At 41.9% G+C, this 26,821-nt stretch overlaps 2 protein-coding genes and 1 long non-coding RNA gene across 8 annotated transcripts in view; 2 read left to right on the top strand and 1 right to left on the bottom strand.

Moving 5' to 3' along the window:
- Window positions 1-8,062, top strand: part of numbl (NUMB like endocytic adaptor protein) — a 72,595-nt gene extending 64,533 nt beyond the window's left edge. For all 6 annotated transcript variants that reach the window (XM_054793796.1, XM_054793794.1, XM_054793793.1 and 3 more), the window contains 3 exons: window positions 1,054-1,329; window positions 1,910-2,089; window positions 2,179-8,062. In XM_054793796.1, coding sequence (XP_054649771.1) covers window positions 1,054-1,329; window positions 1,910-2,089; window positions 2,179-3,293 — 1,571 coding nt within the window. In that variant the 3' untranslated portion in view covers window positions 3,294-8,062. The remainder of the gene's footprint in view (window positions 1-1,053; window positions 1,330-1,909; window positions 2,090-2,178) is intronic.
- A 1,711-nt stretch (window positions 8,063-9,773) lies between these two features.
- Window positions 9,774-12,670, top strand: LOC129191570 (uncharacterized). Its single transcript, XR_008573232.1, has 3 exons — window positions 9,774-10,020; window positions 10,089-10,227; window positions 11,452-12,670. It is a non-coding gene; the product is annotated as an uncharacterized LOC129191570 (long non-coding RNA).
- Window positions 10,892-25,503, bottom strand: si:ch211-11n16.2 (zinc finger FYVE domain-containing protein 1). The gene is made up of 12 exons (XM_054795026.1): window positions 25,293-25,503; window positions 22,545-22,826; window positions 21,901-22,123; window positions 20,704-20,921; window positions 20,486-20,592; window positions 19,686-19,794; window positions 19,468-19,565; window positions 19,271-19,388; window positions 18,773-18,943; window positions 18,196-18,388; window positions 16,218-16,316; window positions 10,892-15,104 (listed from the first exon to the last, which is right to left on the bottom strand). The coding sequence occupies exons 1-12, from the start codon at window positions 25,398-25,400 to the stop codon at window positions 14,872-14,874; spliced, it is 1,959 nt and encodes a 652-aa protein (XP_054651001.1). The 5' UTR covers window positions 25,401-25,503; the 3' UTR covers window positions 10,892-14,871.
- Between the last annotated feature and the right edge of the window lie 1,318 nt (window positions 25,504-26,821).

The raw sequence follows: 26,821 nt of genomic DNA, 5'->3' as shown, positions 1-26,821 counted from the left end.
TATGTACTGCAGAGAGTGGAGACTTGCCGCTTGGAAGCCAGTCGTGCTAGCACGAAGCGCTGAAGCTAACAAGCCCCCAGCCTGTACGCCGGTGCAGTAAATCTACACTTGATCGCAAAAAAAGCAGAAAAGACAAGATGTTGGAGAGTGCACTATTCAAAATGTTGTTGCACATATTTTCCCTTGTAATGCAAATGAATATCGGCTCCAAATATCGGTTATCGGCCTTCTCGACTACTAAAATTCAGTATCCGTATCGGCCCTGAAGAAACATTATTGGTCGATCTGTAATATGAAGTATATGCTCCCTGTCCTTGTCCAGGAAAAGCACTGTTGTAAACGCCTGATCACCTTCTGTTGAGCTTGGATGTATAATCCTCCATCTTGGCAGTCAAATTCATTCATTCATTCAGCACAGCATAAACATGCATTTCACTTGTTGCTAAATCTAGCTCTAGCTAGTGCTGAAATATATTTTTTAAAAATACGGCATTTCCTCTTGGAAATGGTGGCAGCAACAAGCACCTACAACTCACACACGCCGTCGTCCCTTCAGGGTTAGGGAGAGTACTGCAGCGCTTCAGCGTATGACATTTCTTTGTCTTTTATTGTCTGGCAAGCACTAATAATGATGTCCCACTTATATTAAAGATTTACATAGGCTGTAGAAAGTCATGGTTATGAAATAAATGTTTCTGCAAACATTACCTGTATATTGGTGACGTGCTGACAAACAGAAATGGGCATACGCCATTCGCCAGATATGGTAGGCCCAGCTTGTACCGAGAGGAGAGATTTCCCACACCCTAATCTCAAGTTTTCTGCCCTATACTTGTGCAAAACTGTGCAAATTCAGCAATTTTTACGAAAGAAAATGTTAAAAACGATTGGAATTATAGAAAAAATACATCTATAACGCAGCTCTGCGTCAGCTGACTGCACGTCACTGTTGTGGTTGTAGTTTGTAGTGGTGCACAACTCTTGAGTACTTGGAGTTTCTTATATTGCACCTTTTATATTTGGTAAGCTAACTCTCCACTCTCCTTCCTACAGACCAGCCTTCGGTTCATGCTGCCCTGCCCCCTGGTACTGCTTCTCCGCCTGAGGGTGCGGCATCACCCATGGAACGACCAGAACCTGGTGGGCCTCATGCTATCCCCCGCCGCCATGCGCCCATTGAGCAACTAGTGCGTCAAGGCTCATTCCGGGGATTTCCAGCTCTCAGTCAGAAAAACTCACCCTTCAAGAGGCAGCTGTCTCTCCGTCTCAATGACCTGCCATCCACACTGCAACGCAAGACTGACTTTGACTTTGAGGCCAAGAACTCTGGTGAGTTGAAAAGTTGGGTTTTTGTTCCTTTTTGCTTTTTTGCCATTAAATGCCCATTTTAAATATCAGCCATATTATTTGTCATCCATGCAAAGCAACAGTAGAAAAGTGGTTAGGGCTCGAATCTTGGCTTTGACCTCCTGCATGCTCTCGCCTTGCTTGTGTGGTATTCCAGTTTAATTCCATCGTCTAGAGACACGCATATTAGATTGATTGGTGATTCTAAATTGTCCAAAAGTGTGAATATGAGTATGAATGGTTGGTTTATATGTGTCCTGTGACTGACTGGCGACCAGTCAAGGGTGTACGCTGCCTCTCGTCAAAAGTCAGGTGGAATAAGCAGGAGAAAATGAAGGAATGCAAGCAAGATGACTACATCGTATTACATGACACTAAACACAAGATTCCCAATGAACTCAACCATGCAATGCCATTCGCTCTCTCGCATTTACTTCACAAATTATTACAAATGATTAAATTATTAATCCGTCTGTCCAACCCTCCTTACCTCGCACCTCATCTCACCCACTCTTCCTTAAATTCATTCTCTGCTCTGCTTTTTGTGTCCCTTTCTTGCTAGTACTAGAGATGGATATGGGTTTGCCAGGTGAGGGAGACATCAATGCCCTGTGTTGTCAGATCAACACCTCCTTCACAAAGCCTTCTGAGGATCCATTCTCCAATCCCTGTTCATCTGCGGGTGGCCTGCCAACCTGCGTTGTGCCCGCAGCCTTGCCCCCGCCACCAGCACCAATGCAGGGTAACGAGCAATCAATACATCACGCATAGTAGACTTCTGTTCCATTATTTTTTCATAAGTGCTCTGAATCCCCCACTTTGTCCCTTTAGCTGCATCTTCTTGGGTTCAGCCGGATCCTTCTCTTCACTCTCCTCCTCCTGTCTCCGTGGCGATGCAGAGTGGACACAAACGTACACCGTCCGAGGCAGAAAGATGGTTAGAAGAGGTCTCCAAGGCAGTCAAGGCTCAGCAGACGCCCCCACCGGGCCCTGCCATCCCCACCATTCCGGGGCCGCCCTCTGTATCAAGTCAGCAGATGTCCAGTCAGGCCTCGGTGTGCAGTATGTCCATGTCCAAACCCCTCATCGCAGGCCCCTCTGCTCTCTCAGCTCAGGCTCCAATGCCTCTTCCACCTATTTCCATATCATCTGTCCCCCTGATACCCGGCCCTCCAATTTCCAGCCCCCCTATGTCTTTGCCTTCCATGTCCATCCCCACAATGTCTGGTCCAAGTATGTCAGGAGCCCCCATGATCCAGCCCTCTCTCCCTGGACCCCGAGGCTCCCTCCCAAGCTCCATGCAGCCCTTTCCTTTGGCCTTCGATGCCACTCCGGCTCCTGTTGGGATGTTCGCCAGTCAGCCTGTCCAACCGGCTTTTGTTCCCATGCAAACATACATGCCAGGCTTGGCTAGCAGTATGACCTACCCAAATGTCAGCGTACCTGTGGTAGGAATCACTCCATCTCAAATGGTGGCCAATGTCTTCTGCACGGCCACAGGCTCATCCAGCACTGCAGGTGCCATTGGCTCTGGAGTCGGAGGGCCTAAAGTGGGCACCCTGGTAACAGGCAGCACCCATCATTCTTACTCAGGAGCACCTGGTGCAGTTGGTACCACCGGTGTTTTTTGCACACCATTCTCCTCTACTCCTCCACTTTCAACAGCCATAAATGGCCTCCCACCACACAGCAGCACCACATCAGCCCTTCCCAATGGAACCTCTAACAGCGGCAGAAGTGGCAGCACCAGTAGCTGGCCGCCGGAGGGAAGCCAGCTGACTGCTCCCGTGGCCAGTAATTCCAAAGACGACGACCGCTTCGAGGCCAAGTGGGCTGCACTTGAGACCAAACCAGCGGCTCAGGCGCCTGGAAGCAAGACTTCAGCAGCAGCAGCAGCCAATCCATTTTCAAACAACTTGCAAAAGACTTTTGAGATTGAGCTCTAAGATGAGGAGCAAAGTGAGGGCCCTGCAGTAACAAAGGGGATAGCGTTCAAGCATCTCTCCTTTAGTCCTGAAATGTGTCCAAGCGTCAGACCTGTGGCAGCCTAGCAGCCTCCTAAGAGCTCTTCATGGAGCATCTCAACCATAATGGTCTTGCTTTCTTGAGGCTTCAGCAAGAGCTTTACGGATTGCTGGGTTGACATTTGGAGGACGTCTCTCAGTGATCATGTGATGATCTAAACCCTGCCACCTCACCTTCTTTCCTGCATTCATATCTGCACTCCGGCTTTACTTTACCAGCTGCAAGTCCCTTGACTTTTGACAAGCGTCGTCATTTGGCGACACGGTCAGTGGTTGCTTTCTTTAAAAGGTGACTCAGATGCATTCCAATCTCACTATAACTGACTTTGGCAGTATTTCTTCTGGAATGAAGTGAAGAAACAGAAGTATTCTTGGATTGGTTGGTTGGATTGACTGAACACCAGATGGATGCTCGTCTTGGAAGATTGTTTCTTGAAACACCCGATTATATGTTCCCTCAAGGACTCGCTGACTTATTGCCAAAATTATTTTATTTATTGTACTTTATTTTCATGTTGACAAGTTATATTTACAGGATAAGCGGCATAGAAGATGGATGGAAGTTATATGTACTTCAAATCCAAGATATTTTTTATCCGATATATTTATTTAAGTTGAACTCTTGACAAAGACCAGGAAAACAAACAGTACCACAGACGTCAAATACAGTGGAACCCGTTTATGTCGACTACCCATCGTAGTTGACCAACTCATCAAGTCCGAGCCCACCCTGTCTTTATTATTACTGAAAAGTGCTCGCTGAAGCCGACGTCAAGATACATGGCTCACCGCTTTTGTCGACATGACATTTGTAATGCAAAGGGATCAGTTCTCTGACAAATCAGTGTGACGTGGTGTAGTATTGTTAACTTCATCAATATCGCTCGTGTGTGTTTTTGCAAAAACAGATTTGTGGTCAAGCCAAAAGAAATACAAACAAACAACGAAGTGTGGGAGGGGCAACAGGAAAGGAATCTTTGAAGCTTCGGCTTAGGACCAAAGCTCCTTTCTTCTTTGGCGATTCCACAAATAAATTTGCATTTGCATTTCGCACAAAGGGAGGAAAACAAAACTGCCGTTCTTGTCCCCCACTCTCCTCTTGTCTCTGGCAAAAGCCACAAGAGATGGTTATGTCAACAATCACTTATGTCAAACGGAGGGATGTTGACTTAAACAGGTTCCATTGTCGTTGGTTGGGTATAAATAGGGAGTCTGGGCATTGTGGCCAACTATAAACCAAATCCCCAGGGCTGCAATGTATTGTGATGCCTCACAAACGTATATAGTGGCATAACACTTCCACGTGTACAACTTTTGCTCCGCCATACAAACCGATACAACTTGGTTTTAGCTCTGGTGGCTATTTGCTTCACAGAGTATCCAACCCAGACACTACACAGTGGCTGTCCATCTATCCAAGAAAACACAAGGACTACAAATATGATGCACTACCTTCCAAATACAGGGTATATAAGCTAATCACGCTACAAGAGTCAAGTCGCAGTAGTTCTACACCCCAACAGGAACAGGACTGAGGGGAATGAATGACAAAAAGGATAAACTGTATGTGAACGTGTGAAGGAGAACAAGTTGGTGAAAGTCGTTGGAAAGAATAAGAGCCAACATGATGAAGAAGCGATGAGAGGAGAAAAGAGTGAAAATGTGGATGACACAGAATCATGTTACTCAGCTTTTAAAACCTGCATAAATCCTTTGGGATGACATATTTAGAACTTGAGGTTATTCAACATTTACAGTCTGGTAAGACTCTTAATGTACAGTGGAGCCCGTTTATGTCAACTACCCGTATCGTCGACTAACTCATCAAGTCCGGTCCACCGCGTTCTTATTACTAAAACAGTGCCTGCTAAAGCCAACATGGTCGGTCACTAAGGATGTCCCGATCCGATCTTCAGGATTGTGATCGTGATCTGCTGTATTTTGAAGATCGGACAATATCAGTGTCCGCCACGAAGTTGCCGAATAACGTTCGTAACTCTGGGCCACACTCCAACATGGTAGGTGCAGTAATGCGCCTCAAGGGTGGTTGCCACTCAACTCCCGCCACCCGCAAGAAGAAGAAAACGCAACACCACCATACAGACATGTCCGCTGTGTACCGTGGTGAACTTAGTTTCACGTTGGACGTTGGATATTCGGCTCCGTAGCTACAGCGGTAGTTCCTCCGCTTTAATTGAAGGACCATTTTATAACGCAGAGACCATTTTATAATGCCCACTGACGACGTGAAGGTTCTGAGTGAAAGAAGACGAGAAGCATGTTTATTCTTGCACCCAGCTCGTATCAACCATCAACTGCACACACAACACACTTCTGGCCTTCAAAATAAGAGCACTTACATGTCACGTCACATTTGTCTAATTGTGTAAACAAAATAAGGGTGTCATAAAAATACCTTGCATTAATAACGCAGTTGTTATTACGATTTTTGCAGCAGTATGTGCTGAGGCTTATTAGAAAAGAGAAAAGAAAAGTCAGCCAAGCTACATCCATTTCTGTACGGTATTACTGGACAAAATGGGCCAATGATGTATTACATCAATAAACGTAACAATTTTTACATATAATTAATGGACATTTTATTCACTAACCCAAATAGTACACACTCTATGCTGGTAAAATAAATGGAAAAGGTAAAAAACACGGAATTCTTAAAAATTTAAATGGAAAAAATGTCATTTGGGAAAACATAAAATGGATTTCATAGGGCCCTAAGAGAGTTTCAAATCGTTAGCCATACCCTAAAAAGTATTTTACGAGGCCATTTTTGTTCAATTCCCAATCCTTTTATTGGATGTACTTTTATTGGATCTTTTACTGGATTAGGGACCTGACTCACAGAGGTTTCTTACAAAAGCCAAACAATATTGTTGGTCATGCTGTGTAATAAAGTAAATTCAGCAATACTTTGGTTGCATTATTTTCAATGCTTTTTTAGAAACTTATATTTTTTTATTTTCAAAAAAAGGATCGGTATCAGATCGGAAGCCCAAAAAATGTGGATCGGGACATGGCTATCACCCATTTTTGTCGACATAAATTTTAAGACCGAAAGGGGTTAATTATGTGGAGAGTCGATCCGTTTATGTCGGCATGTGTTGTAGTATTACAATCTTCGTCATTATCGCTCTGGTGTTTTTGCCAAAGCAGATTTGTGGTTATAGCATAGGACCAAAGGTCCTTTCTGCCGCTCTTTCTTCCCCCTTTCCCCAACTAACATTTAAATGCATGCGTTTCAGTTTTGCACAAATGGCGTTAAACAATGTCTACACAGTCACAAGTAAATGTGCAACCAATGGCTATTTTCAGTTAGGTCGATGTGAGTCAAGGATGTCGACTAAAACGGGTTCCACTGTAGTACCTTAACCTCCAGTATGCTAGGAAAATATTTTTTAGGTGGTACATATGATTTTAAGTCCCTGAGAGGTCAAATGTATGAAGAGTCACTGACAATGTTTGCTACTTGTTTCCTGCGTACGCTGCAAACATGGCTGAGGTCCTATCTGATAGGCTGCCTTCTCAAAAAACCGCCATGACTAGAGCTCCCCAAATATCTGTTTCCTTGTTGACAAATCATGTTTGTTGCAAATACCCTCCAAACAGGATGAGATTTTGTATTCATGGATAATAGGTTCTTTCCCTGGACTCGTGTCTAAATGATATTTAGATTCATTGCGGCAAAGCAAACTAAATGACCTCATGAACTTGATTGTAAAAGTAGTTTAGTGACAGTAACAAAGCAAACCAGTGGAGTTTATTTTTAATCTTTATTTACAGAATTTTTGTATTTAAACCTACATATTTGTTTTGTAATTACATTGTACAAAAGATAAATAAAGTAATATAATATGACTGTGCATTTCTTTCTTGTCTTTTATATCCCCTTCAGTTTGTATACGCGACTAACATCGGTTTAACCGCGTTTTAATCATCTGAGGTAACGCTGCAACAATTAATCGATGATTAATTATCCAGTTAATCGACAACTATTTTGGCATTCGGTTGTTTTTTTGTTTTACAAATGTAAATATCCTCTGATTTCTGACATGGAGTATGGGGGCCACATTCGAAAAAAAAATAAGAATAAAGTCGTAAAATTTACGAAATTAAAGTCATACATTTAGGAGAAAAAAAGTCATAATATTTCTTTTGTCCAAGGCCAAAGGTCACATAAGTCCCTCCTTTTCAGAGCTGTCTGTTATGACGGAGTATTAAAATAATCTGAGATTTCGAGAATAAAGTCGTCAATTTACACAAAAAGAACACGTAATATTATGAGACTAAAGTCGGAAATTTATCAGAAAAAACTCGTAACTTTGTTACAGGCATTGTCTGAGGCAGCTATGAATAGGGGGGACTTATGTGTCTTTTGGCCTTGAGCATGTGGAGGAGGTGGGGTACGGAAAGCGGACGTGAGAAGGGCTAGCTAGACATGCTAATCTGTGTGTGCTCAACTGCTCTGTTTTGCTGCCACATTATAAATAAAAGCGAGAGAAAAGTTTCCTTCCTTTCTGAAGCGCTATGCTCTGTTTTCCATCTGACACGCAATATTACGACTTTATTCTCATAAATTTACCCTAAATTTACAACTTTTTCTCTTGGAAATGTATGACTTTTTTTCTCTTTAGTCTCAAAATCTCAGATTTTTTTCCCCCAATGTTAAATATACTTTAATTTCCTTAGTCATCTATGAAAGCAGACCTATGTGTGTTTTAGGCAAAACAAGATATTCACACACATCTTTTACTGTGGTCTTGCAGGAGCAAGTATGTCCTTGCTTGTCAGGAGTGTCCATACTGCGGCCGATGTTCATTTTTGGCCCACAGCTTGTTTTCTAGTGACTCTCTAGTGAAAAAATGAATGAATACAGTAATTTCTATTACAGAAACCAGCCCTTGCCTTCTGGTTCAAACGGGATGTAACCAGGGGTGTGTTTGGGTCAAATGGGCTGAGCTGTGCTGCCGATGCAGCTCGAGTCGCTGATGGAACGAGACAGGGCCGCCTTTCTTCCTCCGGGCCGTGAGAAATGGAGCAAATGCACACACACACACACACTGAACTCTTGAGCTATGGCAGCAGTACAGCTATTGTCCTCTGATCCAAAGACAGAGTGAGTGAATGTGTGTTTCTGATGAGTCAAAGAAAGCAGAGCTCTTTACACGGCAGGCCCAGTGAATGCAATGCATCCTTGCCTCTGCATTACCTTGATGACTGTGCTCTATTTTTAGAGTGGAAGCGCCAACATTGTATAGATACAGAAAAGATGCTAAACAACAATCAACAGTGCAAAATTCATATATAACAATAACGACTGTACTGTAGGTGTCTGTACCGTGGCCTTTTCCATATATTTACATATACTGTAACCCACCCTTTGTATATCGGTAGTCATGACAATTTCAGCATTTTCAATCATGTTGCTGATAAAATCCGCCATGTTTCCGATGCACACTGCGTAACACTGTCGGTCTACATCGGCGCTGGGGTGTGTTGTGGTGGGGGGTGTGGGTTAGGCTCAGTTGCTATGGCAACACAGCAAAAACTAATTCATAACATCTGGAAAGTGCTGCTGTCTGCAAAATGTACTCCCATACATATCAATTACAGTGCCTGGGGCAATGATAGCAGCTGGAAACACAATATCATCCCTCTGGATGCCCAAGGGCCTGCACAGTGGAACAGTGGTTAGCACAGCCGCCTTGCAGCGAGACGGCTGTGGGTATGAATAGTGTATAGAAGCAGTGGAAGTGTAATAGAACATACATTTCCTTTACTTTAAATGGCGGCACAGAAATGTTTGGCTCTTCTTTGTGGTAAATTGCAACACATGAAATGTTGGCAATGTCAATGCCCTTGCTGAAGCTATAGGACAAAGTAATTACAGTGATTAATTGCAAGTGCTTGCTAATGATTAGTGCAGCTGCTTTCCCATTGTTATTGTCCACAACTGTTTGCAGCAGCAAATACCAGCAGAAAATGTCCGTTATTTAAAAGTGAGACAATGTGCGTGTGTGTGAAAGGTGTCCTGTTTGGCATCATTAATGAAATTTGTTTTGTTTCATTCTTCAAAAATATGTATTAAATGTATATATATATATATATATATATATATATATATATATATATATATATATATGTATATATATATATATATGTATATATATATATATATATATATATATATATATATATATATATATATGTTCAAAAATATTTTTCTAAAATATTTCAAAACTTAACATATAATATGGTAAAGCATATGTCGCTTTGATATTTACTGTATACATTTTTTGTAAAGAGGCTAAAAAACGACAGTATATGTGTGTTAGGGATTCTCACCCACCAGTATCAGCCGACTTCTGTAAAATGCATATGCCGATAAAACGCTGGCAACACCGATCGCCTGTGGCTAGCAGTATTGCGACCCTTTCGTTCGGTGTAGTGTCTTAACCTAACTAAGGTCTTTGGCAGTGTCGTCCTCCCACTTCCTTCAAAACAAAAAAACAATTATGTCTGCCGCGTGGAACCTAACTGCTAACACATGCCACACGAAAAATACCTGGCGTGGGTATAGCACGTTAAAAAAGTTTTAAAATGGGATTTGAAGAACAACACTTGACGCAGTACGGTGAGTTTTTGAGGGTCACGGTAGCTAACCATGTGGCTAACAGTCGCCTGCATATGTGTGCCAGTCAGACGGCTAAGCTAATGACCCGAAAAATAATTGAATTCATCGGACAAGACGAGCAGGCTTTCTCAGCGGTGGAAGACACAGACTTCGCCACAGTCACCTCACCTTTGGAAGTTTCAGAGTGATATATATTGTCTTCAAAAAGTAGGTAAAATGTGTTTTTGTCTAAATTAAGATGGTTGTATGGTTCCTTTTTTCATATCATAGCCATAGCAGCAAGGAATTCTGGGTCCCATGAAAAAAATCACGGCCCTCCGCCCCGTCAATTACCTATTTTTGGACCTCCTGGCAGTCAAGGGAGCTTGGAATTGTCCTGACTTTTCCCCTTCATAAGGCACCCCTGGCCAATAGCCCATCCATCATGCTAACCACTCATCGACCACGCGGTGGCTAATAGCACTCATTAGAAATTAATTAATCATCTATACTTGATCATTGCAATGTGAAAAAGCCTTCTGGCAATCACTTTATACATTTCTGAGTCCCAAATATTGTAAAACATCCCACACTCAACAATTCGCAGTGCACGGCAATCTTTCTATTCCTCTACCGCCCTGTTGTGTTCATATGGGGCATTACAAGAATGACCCAGCAGACAATAGGCTGCTCGTATAAGACGCGATGGAGAACCTCCACACCATCTTACCACTTTTTGAAGCTGCAGAACAGCTTTTATAGTCACTGCAATGACAGGAAAATTAACGAAAAACAATAAGAAAGTAGACATATAAAATACAAAACTATATAAAAAGATGTATGTACAATGTCATGGTAGTATTATGTGTAGTCAATTTTACTGCAAAAGTCACTCAATTCATTTTTTAATGAACTTTTTCAATATTTTGACAATCATCAAAATAAGTCAATTAGCAGAATTACACTAATAGTAACTTTGTGGAGGGGTGGTACAAGGACCAAGGAAAAATCCAGAAAATGTTGGTGAGGGTCTGGATACAGGGGATAAAGTGTAAAGTGTAACTCCACAGAATAATCCACACTTGTAGGAACTTGCAGTAGACAATTTCAAGTCCTAAAAATAACCTAATGATTGTGTTAGTCAGGTGATGGTGGCCATGTGTACAAGCTAAGATCAGTTAGATCTTATTAGTGTTGGTGAAATGAAGTGGTGGGTACTCCGGTCTCAGAAACATGCATGTGAGGCTAATCTATCGAATCTATCAATCCAGGATGTTCCCCACAGTCACTTGGGATAGGTTCCAGCTCACCCGAGACCTCGAACAGGATAAGCGGTGGAAAAAGAATGGAATGAAGTGGTGCTCCTGAGATGGATGCAGCAGCGCTTGCAGTAAAGTGCAGCTGAAATAAATTAGACCTTAATCGCCATCTCCCCTATGCTCTTCTTTGCAGTTATCCATTATGATGCCCTTACCGAACCTCGATTTGAACACACACTTGTCCAAGTGGCTGCTCACTGCTAATTTGGGATTCAATTTCAGATGGAAACACTGACCAGAAAACAGGTGAGATTATGTATGAGATATTCTGCCTTTTAATTATTTGATTTGTTTATTAAACTAAATTAATGTATTTAATACATTTATTAAATACAATCCTCCCAAATGTTTATTTTTCAATATTTAGCTATTTGCCAGGGGCCCTTGACCAATAACTCTAATCATAAATAAATAAAAAAATGTTAATCCATGTGACCCATATCGGTACGTTCGCACTCATGGATGGTTGGTATCGGAATCTGCAGCATAAAACCCTGACTGCAGCTGTAGATATTTTTCTACTTTTTAATGTGTTTATTATTATTTTTAATTTATATTTATTATTTTTCTACCTTTTGAATTAACTATCAGACATCTTAGGTCGGATATTGTGAAAGTTTGAAGTCGACTGGTTGTAAATTGCAACTTGCAGACACATGTGTCACAATAAATTGTCTTTTTTTTTACCTGAAAAAAGTGTTACAAATAAAATATCAACCAAGTTCATGCAACGATATTTAGCAGAATAAACCAAACTGTGGTTAATAGTGGATCGGTTAATATCTTGTGTTAGAATAACACTTTAGACAAACGGCTGAATTTGTTCAAATGTGACATTCCCGTTACATTTCTTTGAGTTTATTTTACGTTTTGTAGGTAAAATGAAAAAAATCATAGTTCGCAACTGTTGTTTTTTTGAGCTTGGTAATTCTGTCAGTGACCATTCATCACCTCTTCATTCTGTACTTTGATAACAGAAGGAACAACAATGTGAGATATGGTATGATATGATATGACCTTTCTGGGTTAGATCTTTTAAAATCAGGACTCCTCAGTCATCAGCTAAAGTGAAGTAGATCAGGAGTCTGCAACCTTTTTGCTGTTAAGTTCCGTGTCAACGTTTGGAAGTTAATGTGCCGCAGCAACCTTGGATGTTGCATGACTAAATGTATTTATGATCACACAACAAAGTGTTTTTTTTTTAAGACAATTCAACCTTATTTATTTACTTCAAACATAATAAACAAACTAAAATCAAGTTGAACAGTTGGCAGTTGGTCAGTTTGTCCAGTCTTTTATGCATAGGCGCTCCTTGCAGTGAGTGTCATGTATTTCTTACACCGGTGGGCGGATCAGACATCAATAAAATAACCTAACTGTGTAGTCAGTGCAGGAGGCCACTTACTCACAAGTGGAATGTCGATCGGTAAACGCTACATTTATTTTCCCACAAGGTTTTGAGGGTGAAATCTGGACATGGAATTAGAAACACTGCCATCACATCACTTTGTAGGGCCCTATGAAATACGTTTTATTTTTTTCAAAATTCAGTTTTTTTCATTTAAATTTTTTTAGAATTCAATTTTTTACTTTTTACACTTATTTTACCAGCATAGAGTGTGTACTTTTGTGACAATAAAGAAAATTAACGTTAATTAAATGCACAAATTTATCGATGCAATACGTCATTGGCCAATTTTGCCCAATATTTCAGAAACGAACGTAGCTAGACTAACTTTTCTAATGGGATGTCTGCCTCTGTACTAGGCCTGTAATGATAATTTTGCTATAAATTATCGACGATAATCAATAATTTCGGCCTTTTTTTTTTTTTTTGACCATATTGTCCCTAGATGGTACTCAAGTGTAGTCTTATCTGTGCGAGGCACAGAAGAGGCCTACTATAGCACGAATTGCGGGGTGTCACCACTTCACATGCCCTGGGTATCGCAAGCTCGCGCTGCCCGGCACTATACATTCACTTCGCCGATCAAACGCCCCCGCAACTGCCAACCGCCGGGACGAATGCCCCACAGCACATCCACACTGGAACTGTGGCTTTCGGCTTAGAAACTATCGCTTTTGTGCTTTCATTCATATTAGAGTTTGCTTGCTAAGTGCTAGCTAGCACTCAGTGTATTCAGTCACTCCATAGCTAGCCACCTCCTCCACGTACTGTGACAAAGACGCTGAATAGCTGACAGGAGGCTCACTCTTTCCCTTCATTTGACTATACAACCAATGCGCTCAGATGCAAGCAGGGTGAACCCTCTTGTCATCCAGCTTGTGTGCTACAGCAAGACGAGGAAATGGAACAGCCATATGTAGATGTCGCACATGTCACTTTATCTAGGCGTCAAAATTATCAACCTCATTTTTTTCCATCGTTCGATTAATAATTTTCTCGATTATCGTGACAGGCCTACTCCGCACACACTGCTACAAAATCCTCAACAAGCTGTGATGCCCGTGCTTGTGGTTAAGGAAGACGTAGTCACGGATGCAATTCTAATTGCGTTGTTAATCGAAGGATTTTTTTTTATGACACCCTTATTTTGTTTACGCAATGAGACAAGATGTGGCGAACTGCGCTCTTATTTTGAAGGCTGGAAGTGTGTTGTGTGTATTGAGAATGTCCGTTGACGGTTAAGACGAGCTGGGTTTATAAATAAATCTGCCTCTCGTCCTTACTTCACTCAGAACTTGCACGACGTCAGCAGGCATCCTACAAACACAACACGGTGTAAACGCACGCATACGACCTAAGTGGCGCTCACACAGCCACACTAGCATGCTCTGCTAAACTAAGCTAACCCAGCCAGCTGCCATTCATGCTCCGTAAGAGATGAGTTTCCAAGTTTTACGGCAACTTTCGCCGGCGTTTTAGGTTGCCATTTCGCCATGTTTAGTTCGGGAGGGGGCGGGGTTAGTGTTTGTGATGAGATTCTGCCACGATTGAGTTGTCCGACAGGGAATACTTAATCCTTCTCCTCACGATGCCGGCATTTAATTCACAATTTATACATTTTCTTCAGATTCCACGTTTAACAGTACACTCCGTTTTTATCAGCCAATTCCGCCATTCCGTGGAAATCATAGGGTCCTAACTTTCTTGCTCGCGCAGGACGCAAATGGAACCACACACAAACACACATTCTGTCCTGAACAAGACACAAAGTATTTTCTCCAAAGTCGACCTAAACCATGACGGCCTCCATCCATCCTCTTAACCTTTCGTGAACTCCAAAGAAACTAACATGACAAGAAAGAAGGTGAAGGTTAAAGTCAGCGTCGTGATTTAAAAAGATGTTCAAAATATTCCATCTGAAAATCTCCCACTGGTTCATTGTTTCATACTTTTAATCCACAAGTCACTTTGTGCAGCACTTCCATGTGTTGAGGAAAACTCAAAGCACCTGGAACCTGTGCTGAAGACGACCGCATTTTTTCTACTAAATGAAGCAGAATGGTGACGGAAGGCCGAAGAGCTAAAGAACACTTGGTCGGCACCTGTGATCATACAGTACCTTCAGATCCATTCCAGATTTAAAGCTTAGAGAGTATTGGTGCGGGTGTTACAGCTGTCACACACTCGCACAGGGTGGTCCCACCCTCTGGAGGGTACAGGCTTCATGTGTGTGGAGCAGGGTCCGCACACGCCCTGACCACAGGCTCTGCAGTGGTGCTTGGACATCACTGGAGTGAAGACTTTAGAGCACTGATGGCAGCGGGTGATGTCCTGGTCTGGAATCCAGTAGTCTGGTCGAGCTACGTCCTTCACAAAACCTGCAAAGGACCAAACAGAAATATCTATACCTGAGACCTTTCTAAGATTGGCCGATGCCATTTGGTGATCCATTTGAACTGGTCAAACTTGCAGAGATGCAATGCTCCTCCGTATTAAAAGGTTTAATTTGAGGTAATAGCTTAAATAGTCAGATTCTCAGGCGTACTCACATTAGTGTATTCAAACAGTGCCAGACTTGGCCACGATTCCTCCTATGGCCCGTTTGCTTGACCCTTCACTTCTATTCTACGGGATTATTGCAGTTTCTCTGATTTAGTGAATTATTCACAGTCGGTCTGATTATTTATTTTGCACAAAGTTGCCGCTGTCATTAATTACGTGCAAGAGGGGCAATCAATTAAATGACATGTTCTATAATGCTATATCACGGCAATTTCTATGACTTTGTGGATTATTTCCACTAACAGTGCTACAAATACTCATAATGCCGCTTAGAGAGAACATACAAACCATTTATTCCTAAAATCACAATGATTTAATATTCGCTGATCTAGTAAACCTTCCAACAGCTAAAATTACGCATAGAGCAAACGATAACCTGCTACACAAAAACGTAATATGACCTCGGTTTTGTGATGCAAATGTGTTACTCATCTGAATGCATATTGTTTTGAGAAGCCAAACTCTTTACTTAAGTGACTCCAGCAACTAACCGGAGCTACGTTCCTCCTCACCGGAATCCAACCAGAACTCCGCTCACGGAACAAAGCGGGGGGGTAAGTCACCGCTGATACACTACACTGCCGATGGGGATGTCATACAACTTCATGTCAAAAAATCCGAACTATCCCTTTAAGTTTCATGAAGAGCAGTGATCGCATAAATGAAATCACACGTCTTCATTGTAGTTGCAGGTGAACAAGTGTGCTGTGGGTTTCACTTTTTGATGATTTTGAATCTTTGGATATTATACACTGTGCGAAGCGTGCCACGGCTTTTTTTTTTAGTGCACTCACACCAGCCAAACATACCGTGCTCTAGGTGTTAAGTGGGCCTAGGCACGGCATGACTGGCCTAACGTGAGTGCGCCCTAAGTCGAGTTCTTTTTTGAGAAAAAAAAAAAAGCAGCACAGTGTGCAGATGAAACTCACAGAGCGGATAGTCCACAGCGGTGCTGACCATGTCCAGCGTAGACTGAGCCACCTCTGCCACTCTCCGAGCGATGAGACCACGAGGCTCGACTTTACACACTAAAATGTAAAGCAGCAAAAATATAATGATAATATATGTAGTCATTTTGACAACTGAGCAGCAAACATTCAACAACATATTGTATACAATCAGCCGTCAGATATTGGCAAGCAGCGGAGCAGACAATTGCTAAAAGCATGTCATAGTAAAGAGATTCAAAGATCACATAATAATCACAGTTGAGCATCAAACAGTGGTTGTATTGGTATCGCAAGTCCAACATATAGAATGAAAATGAATGTACAAATGTAGTAATCCTTCGTTTATCGCTATTAATTAGTTCTAGACTTGACCGCGATAGGTGAATTTCTGCAAAGTAGGATTTCTTCTTTATGAATGTCTTTGTAGTTAGAGCATACAAAACCTGTTTGCAATGTAAATATGGTTTATATCATTATTAGGGCCCTCTAGACATGAAATAACCCCTATAGTAGACATAGTAATACAGCATATGACATCCTAAGACATAACATAGACTCATATGGTAGCAATGACAGCGTACTTCTTGCGGTGTCTATTGTCTCATAAATGTAACGTTACGGACACCTCATGACCAGTGTAGAATACAGTTTGTGGTTAAGGAGAGACTCACGATGCACTTCGTTCTCTTTAAAAGGAGCCGCATAGACCCCTGTTTATTGATGAGACTGAGGTGGAGAGGGTGAAAACCTTCAAGTTCCTTGGCACACACATCAGCGAGGACCTCACCTGGTCTCACAACACCCAACAAATTATGAAGAAGTCCCAAAGGAGACTGTACTTCCTGAGAAGACTGAGGAAATTTGGCATGTCCACCAAAATCCTGAGTTGCTTCTACAGATGCACTATCGAAAGTGTCCTTACAGCCACCATCACTGTTTGGTACGGTAACTGTACAACACGTGATAGGAAGGCACTCCAGCGGGTGATCAAGACCTCACAGAACATTGTTGGGGCAGCTCTCCCCTCACTGCAAGACATTTATAAATCTAGAGTCCTATGCAGAACACACAACCTCATCAAGGACAGCACACATCCACAACACTCATTATTCACACTCCTACCGTCAGGCAGACGCTACAGGAGTTTGAAGTCCAGGACCACAAGGCTGGCAAACAGCTTTTACCCACAGGCCATCAGGCTTCTCAACGACGCACACACACACGCCGCATGAAACACACACACACACTCATAGCACTTTATTTATTTATTTATTTATTTATTTGTTTGTATTAATTATCTGTATTAATGTCTCTTCTGTTGTTGTTGCTTAATTTATTGGTATTTATGTTTCTTATGTTCTTATTCTTTGTGTTTTCTTTCTTTTCTTGGGAGAATGAACAGAATAAGAATTTCATTGCTTCATATAACTGTCGGTTTTACTATGCATATGACAATAAAACTCTTGAATCTTAAATCTTGAATACGCAGTAAACATTCACGCAGGAGCTGCTGTCACTCGCAATCTCCACAATGCTAACCAAAGATACTGCTGCAAACACTCAGCTAAACACAGTCAACTCTTGCTAGCAGACATCACACAGGTCACTTACCAGGCCCCGCCTCCTTAAAAGGCGCACACAAGTCAGTTATTACACTCCATCACGTCTTCTGAATACCTTATAATTGTATTTTCGTCCGTTTAGCCATTTTTATGCTTCAAAATGCTTATTTAGGCCAAGAATACTTTCAATTTGCTTAAATCTGCATATTCTTTGACAAATAGGAGGCCATATTCAACCACAAAAACAGCAATCCTTTATTAATTAATGAACAACTGCTATAGAATGAGGGCACGATGTTCCAACCTTGATGTAGCAAGGGACGACTATAGAGATAAAGATGTTAAAAAAAAAAAAAAAAAGATCAAAGATCATCAATGGGGCGTTCATGCCTTACCCTCATTGTTGGTTTCAGGAGGTCCTCCCTGCTGATAGCAAGCCATACACACCCTCACAGGGGTGCTGCCCCATCCTCTCTCTGGGACTGGCATCCTGTGGCTGGAACAAGGGTGGCAGAAGCCCTCGCCACATGACCGGCAGTGGTGCTTACGCTCCGCCTCCTCAAACATTTTGTGACAGGCATGACAGGCCTAAAAGAGCACAGAGGAGGACGATACCATGATTAAGACACAGTGGATCACCACGGTTTGGATAGTATTGTATTCTGCTGTCATGCATTATGGACATGACATAGTACCCCGTCAGCAAACAAACTCTGATGCGGACCAAATCAACGAGTCTGCGGTCTTGCGATCTTTTCAGAGTGTGAAAGAGGATAATTTGCTTGCAAAGCCCTCCTAACGTGCACTCAGCTAATTGCTGCCTGCTAGATTCTCCATACAATTACTGAAGTTTTCAACTATTTTTGCTCCATGTTGTGTTTCACTATTCCAATTCTTCAGCTTGGAATTTTTATTGTGTATGACGGGAACTGCACCGGGGAAAAACACTATGTTTACAAACACGTCACATACCGTAATCTCTGTGTTGGGTCTCCAGTATGGTGGCGCCACCTGGTCAGTGAGCCAGGATGTGACAGTTTTGGTGGGACCGGTGCTGTACTCCGACACTGACTGGATCACATAGTTCATCCCATCCAGGACCCTCTGAGCTGCATTCTGGTGGTTGCTGAGGAAGGTGTCCGACTGAAAGAAAATGTGCCACACTGTCAGATTTTGTTCAAAATCAGTAGTACAAAGACAAACAATCTCAAAAGAGTGTGAGGAGGATAATGTACCACCACCAAACGCCTGAGATCGCATATTCTTATAAATCAGTCATGTTCTTCCTTTGACTGTAATCCTGTTGTTTTTCCAAAATTAATCTGCCACCAAGAAAATTGAATTAATCTGCCAACTCGTGTCTGACATCGATCAAAATTGACTTCCAAAGACAAAAAAGTGATTTGTTTGCTTTTATTAGGGTTTAAAGCTCCCGTCTTGCAGTAAATGAAGCACCAATGGAGTACTTACCCCCTCCCAGACATGTTTGACCTCAGAACGCACCACGCTGCTTTCAGGGTCCTGGTTCCCTATCCAGTACTGTCTACTACGGTAGATGACGCCACAGCTGGCACACTCTAACACATAACTGAGAGAAAGGCAGAGAGTCGACACCAGAGGACCAGATGAAGTGGAGTGAAAACGGATGTGTGCATTTGTACACCTACCCTGACCAGGCAAATTTGGCCAGTCCAAACCATGGGTTGTCAGAGGACGCAGAGGTCTTAGGCACAACTGTCACCTCCCTGCCTCCTTCATAGCACCTCTGGTGACGGAACGCAAAAAAAAAATAGATAAATGAAGCATATAATCCAAACAGGATTCCAAAGCGGTGTCCAGTCCATTTAAACTGGCTGTACATAGTGACACCAGAAGCTGGTTGTACCTTACAAATAAGGACTTTGTTGTTGTACTGGTGTGCATACTGGCACAGTCCATCTGCCATGTGGGGAACCCTGTCTCGCAGATGGTTCATTCCATTCTTGCAGCGAATACTAGATAACACAACATAGCAGACTTGAAGTCATGCACTCGTTTTCCTGCATGTGAGCTCTTCAAACAGGCAGATGGTGCAATGGACACATCACATACAAAACCAGTCAAAAGTATGGGCACACTTTCTCACGCTATTGAAATAGAAGATAAAGTCAAACTTTTGAAAGCAACTGTTTATGAACACAGTGTCTTCCTAAAAACTACATGTGTGGATGGCACTGATGCTGACATGAACTATCACTGTTAGGTCAAATCGATTGTAAGCAAGTGAACTAAGGGGTTACGCTTGCTGTCTTTTTTTTCCTTTGACACACTACATTTTTGAATATTACTTCAGAACAAATTGTGTTTGTTTATGTTTGTGGGCTTTCTTTCATCAAGTGTTGTTTTTGTTCGTTGCTTGTTAGTACAACAGTGGTTTCTTTGTTCCCATTCCAAATCGTCATACTGACTATGGCCAAAGTCTGTGCAATTACTTTGATTGATTTTTCTCTCATACAATCTCGCAGTCTTTCCAAGGGAACGAATTGGATCTCCAGTTGGTGTCCTTAAATTGATGAAATTATCAGCCAAACTGGCCTTCAAATAAGTGTAGCACCTGACGCAGAAATATGTTTTTATAAATAGTCTGTTAAGAAGCAGCGCTTTCGCCTGGTGTTTCTCAGGCAGAAGAAGTCACAGGTGACTTACTTGCAACTCAGGCAAACAGCAGAGCAGGTGAAGTACTCGTCGGGGAAGAAGGTGTACAGATTCACCTTGTCATCTGAAAGCTCGCCACAGAAACGTTCACTCAGGGCCTGGGAACACATACAGTGAAAAGTAAACACCACTGAGAGAGACGAGGCAAAAATAATAAATACATAAAATTGTGCCCACTTCATGTGTATCTTACAACATAGGCCGCTTACTTCTAGAGCATGAAACACTATGCCGGGATGTCGGGGCGAGCGTGTGTGAGTGTTCTTCACTTGCTGTCTGACGGCCTCCAGCAGCCCGCTGTAGTCAGTAGGAGGCGTAATTGTTTGGGTGCCCACGTACTGTACTGAGCTGAAGGCATCTGTGCCTAAGCCCAGGTCATGAAAACGCCTCTGGAGCTGCGTGTCGCCATGGCCTGCCGCCTTAGAATCTTAACCACACATAACAACATCTGCTGTCACCATCAGCAGTCAGCAGACATAGAGATTAAAAAAAAATATATGTAGATACACACACTCACCAACCACAACATTAGGTATAGCGTCACAATTTAACGACATCCAATTTGAGAGGTCTGCCACAAATTCTGACTTGCAGCCATGGATGCAGAGTCTGACATGACATAGTGAAAAAAAGCTCTCATCCCATTCCGTATGGAAGTGATATGTTTTTGGCTTCTTGCTTTGTCCTTCTTCCCCACTCAGTTTTAAACTCAGAATAAATAAATTGGAGGATAACTAGTTAGCTCGGCAGCTTACTTTGCTAAAAGCGGCGGTAGCGGTCCGTAGGCTGCGCATAGGTGGTGTGCAATGTGGTGTAAACAAAGCCAGCAGTAGTGTCGGAGAGTATGTCTGTGTGGTAGATTCATGTCAGGCTGGCTGTCCTGTATTTCAATCTATCCCATCAATAGGCTGATGTCAATCTTTTTGTTTTTTTTTTAATGCCCTGCGATCGACCCACATTAGGTTAGAGATACGACAACAACAAGGAACTTTCCCAATGCTAACGTGTGAGTCATGTCTTCTTATCGCTTATCATGTCTACTATATTAGGTAATATGAGTATAAAGGCGACTATCGGGGTATTATTTCCTGTCTATAGGTCCCCAATAATGTTAAAAAACATTTTTAGAAGGTCATAAACATGTCTTCTATGCTCTAACTGCAAAAATATTATATTTATTAATATTGAATCCTACTTTGCGTAAATTCTTACTGAAGCCGGGTCTGGAACCAATTACCAGCGATAAACAAGGGACGACTGTATCTGGTTTGCAGTTTACAGTGGTGGAGAACTGCAATATTAAATAGGTGTTTCTAATATTTTCCTCCCTTCATATATTGTCCAGGTATACATAGTGTTGTGGTTTGTAAGTGTGTACCTGAAAGATTTTTTTTGTCCTCCTTTACCTTGGCCCAGTAGCTGTGTGTGCGTCGTCTCCTGAAAGACAATAACGGCAGGGCCAAGATGTGAGAGGGGCACGTCCAGGCTGCAGCGGCTGGATAGGGCCTTCAGCTCTGGAGTGAAGTGCTTCAGATAAGCCCCCGAAGCACTGCTCAAGAACTGGAACATGTCGTTGTGGAGGCGCTCGGCTCGCGTTCGATAGATTACTATATCAGACACTGCCAGTACCTGAAAGAGCGGAGAGGATGCAGGTGTCAGGAACTACTGTACTAATCAAATACCATGCAAGCAGTTAGGGACTACAACAAAACCTGATGATGAATGTGATTTCTTGATCAATTACTGTTATATGCCGTACTGTAAAAAAACAGTGACTAATCAGAATCCAGAGTTATGTATCAGAATAAATATTTAAGTCCTTTGCATGTGATATAACATTATTCAGGCTTCAAAATATAGCACGACATTCCAATATGTCTGGTAGAAATGTATTTAATTTAGACACAAACAGATGGTCGTAACGTTGTGGCTAGCCGCTATGTATCAGTACCGATCCCTGCTAAAAAGTCGGTGAGCTGTGACGACTAATACATCATATTTTGATGAAACATTTGAAGCTATCAAACAACCAGGAATCAATTACAATTACCTTCAGCAGCAGACGCATTCTCTGATTTTGATTGGCAGCGGCCCCCAACAAGCCCTCCGTGTCCAGAGCAATCAGGCTAAGGAAAGGGTCATAAGCGGCCCACACACCCACTGTACATGAGCTAGGGGACTTGGAAGTGTAAAACACACTCTCACCACTGAACAGGATGTGGTTAAGGGTGTGTGACTTGCCATCCCCTGTGTTTCCAAAGATGGAGATAACTTTGACACCTCCAGCATCCCCACAGTTGAGCCTCTCAACAAAATCCGACTCATCATGGACCTGCGGAGAACACAGTGAGCGGCAATTATGGAAAGTTGAACAGTCATATGGTACAGGGTAGGAATTGGAATTTCGTCTCTTTTATGGGAGCCGGTTCTTTTGGCCGGGCTTCTTCCCAAAATGTTTTGTTGCTTAAATTGATTTATCTCCAAAATAAGTGTAAAATTAATTGCCAATGTAAGAATATAACATCAAATATTTATTATTTATATGGCTTTATTTATACGCTCAACATGGAACAGATTTCTACATAAAATAAATGATAAAATACAAAAATAAAGCCCCATCTCAATTAAACAAAAACATCCAATCTAATTGTGTGTAAATTTCAAATTAGGGATGTCCCAAGCCACATTTTTTGGCTTCCAATCCGATTTTTTTTTTATAGTCTTGACAATCCGATCCCGATCCTTTTTTTAAAAAAAAAATTTAATTTACATTTTTTTTTAATAAGCATATGAAATACGGTTATGAAAATAGCTCTTCAAAGCATTAAAAATATTGCAACCAAAGTATTGCTGAATTTACTTTTTTTTTTGCACAGCATGACCAACAATGTTTTTTGGCCTTTGTAACACACCTCTAAAAGTCCATCCAATAAAAGACATGTTGGAAGTTGGAAAAAATGGGCGTGCCCGAGTGGTTAGCATGTTGGCCACACAGACCACACTGTCAGGAGATCGGGAAGACCTGGGTTCGAATGTCCGCTTGGTCATCTCTGTGGAGTTTGCGTGTCCTCCACGTGTGTGCGTGGGTTTTCTCGAGGTACTCCGGTTTCCTCCCACATTCCAAAAACTACATGCATGTTAGGTTAATTGGCGACTCTAAATTAGCCAATCAAGGTAAGAATGTGAGCGTGAATGAGTGTTTGTCTGTGGGTGCCCTGTGACTGGCCAATCCAGGGTGTACCCCGCCTCTCGCCCAAAGTTAGCTGGGATAGGCTCCAGCATACCCTCACGATCCTAATGAGGATAAATGGCATAGAAAATGGATGGATGGAAAATGCGTGCAAAATACTTTGAGGGTAGGACTAATCATTTGACATGGTTATAGATAAATTTTTTTGTGCGATTTAGAATATATGCCATTTTTTTAACAAACTCTCTTCAACGCAATCATTTATTAACGGTTCCTAGTATAAACAACCAGCGGTTGAGTGGTGCTTCTTGTGCGAGCTCCCCGCACCATCAGAGTGTGAAAGTGAGGGGGAACTACCGCCGTAGCTACGGAGCCAAATATCCAACGTCCAACGTGAAACTAACTGCATGGCGTGGCGGTGTTGCATTTTCTTCTCCTTGCGGGTGGCAGGAGTCGAGTGGCAACCAGTTTTGAGGCACATTACCGCTGCCTAGAATGAGCTTCTTCCTGAATACACCAAGTACGCCCCAGTTAAGCTATTCACGTTAGCTAACATTGCATCCTATCGAAGACAACAACAACGTGAATGGAAATTGCTGCTTGCCTCTCTGAGACTGCTTTTTTGTGTGTGTATGCAAATACCAACAGCCATGAACGGCAGATATTTTATTCGGGCCAAATAAACGAAGATTTACGACAATTTTTATGCAGTTTAACTTGTAATTGTGAAAATTATAGACATTTGTTTGTACAATCTGTTCTTTTAGACTATCGGTACTATTGGTATCATATGCTTGCGGGTGGGAATGTTCTTAATATGTTTTGGCTTAACATTATTTGATTTGGAGCAAGTTGCGTACAGTACCTTTAATCGGAGACTTTAAATTGTCCACAGGTGTGTGAATGTGAGTGTGAGTGTGAATGGTTGCTTGTCAAATGTGCCCGGTGATTGACTGGCGACCGGTCCAGGATGTACCCCGCCTATTGCCTGAGGTGTTGTTGTTGTGAGTCTACAAAATGGTGTAAACATTTTTTGACCACCCTATGTATTCTTAGGGTCGGCAAATGCTACACCCCCTTAACATCAGTGTGCTATTTCCCAGTAAGAAGATTACCGGAGCAAAACAATTACGCTGTCAGCATTTTGCAAGACAAAAACTACTGTTGGCACGTAAAAACATTCCACTGCAGTCTCAGGTCTAAAATTAAAATCCTCTCATGGTATTGTTGTGAAGCCATCTGCCTCCGTTGTTTATCAGGACACAAAGATTTAACAGTTTCTGATCAATAACATTGGGGCCTGAAGACTGTTAAACGGCTTACAAAATGTTCATGTGGGTCAGCAGGTCTGGATGAGTCATTAGTTCGCATCTTTGATAACACCGTGAGATCGTAAGTTCTTACCATGAACAGCCTTTGCCACAACGTACAGTTAAACTCGGCCGAATGACTTTCACAACTGCTACTTTAGTATGGACGTGTATTTTAGTGAGGGGCGGATGTTTTTGGCAAACTGTATCCAAACACACTGACAATAAAAATCACAATGAGTTGTTTGTCGCTTCCTAGCCTAGCAGCTAAATGCTAGCGACTGTTAGCGAACTTCACCTGGAGATTTTCCTGGTCGTCCACCAAAAGGAAGCTCCGTACACCGCCTGGACGCTCCTCTGGTTTCATAGGGCACAGTGATATTTCCTCCGTTGCTGTCATCAGCATTTCAGATATCGATTTTCAGTGATTTACTGCATGTTTTTGACGACGGAGGGTAAAACGAAAGTTCAACCCCGACCACTGGTGTCAATCAAAACAACAGCGCGTGTACAGCTGAAAGGGGAGGAGCCAAAGGGGACGCAGCCAATGACGCATTACGTTGGCTCGTTCTTTGGTTTGGGGGTACCACCTTGTGGCTAAAAGGCTGAATGACAATTGTGCAATTCTACTGACTACAAATCACACATTCTTTCTGTCTAGTGCATTGTTATAGTGGATCATTTTATACATTTCCAGCAAAATACATATTTAAGGGAGTATTTAATATTTAAAAATATTTCATATTTAAACATTACAAAAATGTACTGGGTTGACATAATATACATAGGTAGTGCTGCTACAGTGTACTGGATTTGCATGCTCACGTTCATTAAATATTTGTTAGCACAGATCTATAAATATCACATGTCACTGAACGGCTTAAGGCGGCGCCACCACTCTTAACATGACATAAGGAGCTGCTGCATCTAATAGTGTTGCCACTTTGTAGCTCAGTTATAGGGCCACATGGAGCGAGAAACATCCAATTTAAATGTGCAAAGTAACATCAAATGGAAGCAAAACTATTAAGAAGAATCCCCACAGAGCAAATGATTAGAGTCAACGGTAAATTTTTTTTCACACTTTCAAGGTCAAAAATGCACTGTATGTACACCTAAAGCAGGGTGTCCAAAGTGCAGCCTAGGGGCTATTTGAGGCCTGCACCTAATTTTGTCCCCTTTTCTACTGTTTAGATGAGAGAACATGACATTTGTTTCTTATAAAACAAACAATAATGCAATTTATACAATATATACTATGTTAAAAATAAACAAAAAAAAATGTAAAGCAATTTATGGCTCCACTTGCTTATAGTTTTTATATTCCTTCATGACAGTTATATTAACAAATAAAAACAATAACTGAAAACCATCACTTGAACTTGAATTTTCTTGGTTTGGGCATTTTGGCAAAATGTAGTTTTTGGTTTTGGTTTCACACATGCACGTCTGCATCTTGATGCATTTATTGCATCAACCATCTTCGCTGTTTTATATGAAAAAGCAGTAGTAGTAGTGGTTAGTCCTCCAGTCAGTCAGAGCTCAAAAATGGTCCCTGGCCACACTTTGGACACACTTGTTGTAGAGTGTTTTGCATTACAAATATGGCAGTGAAACCCTTGTCTCTTACAGAGGACAAAAATGCATTGCTGTGTCTCAGGAACTTTCTTTTAGCATGTTTACAAAATTAAAAGTATCACAAAGGCCCTCGCATCCTTGGAATTCTCAGTTTGCGGCCCTTGATGGAAAAAAAGTTTGCCCTAAAGTTGTGCGATGAAAGTGGCTGCTGGGAGTCAGAGAAGGTCCAAGCCTTACTCAATCATGAGT

This window comes from Dunckerocampus dactyliophorus, chromosome 12 (genome assembly GCF_027744805.1).
Source record: "Dunckerocampus dactyliophorus isolate RoL2022-P2 chromosome 12, RoL_Ddac_1.1, whole genome shotgun sequence".
NCBI classification, from domain to species: Eukaryota; Metazoa; Chordata; class Actinopteri; order Syngnathiformes; family Syngnathidae; genus Dunckerocampus; species Dunckerocampus dactyliophorus.
Note: the sequence above shows the minus strand (reverse complement) of the source record. Positions and strands in the feature narration are given on the sequence as shown.

Coding starts and splice junctions, on each gene's coding strand:
- si:ch211-11n16.2 (XM_054795026.1), bottom strand. CDS start 25,400: ATGCTGATGACAGCAACGGAGGAAATATCACTGTGCCCTATGAAACCA. Junction 19,795..20,485: donor GCTGTTTGCCTGAGTTGCAA/GTAAGTCACCTG, acceptor TGTGTTATCTAG/TATTCGCTGCAAGAATGGAA. Junction 19,566..19,685: donor ACAAAGTCCTTATTTGTAAG/GTACAACCAGCT, acceptor TTCCGTCACCAG/AGGTGCTATGAAGGAGGCAG.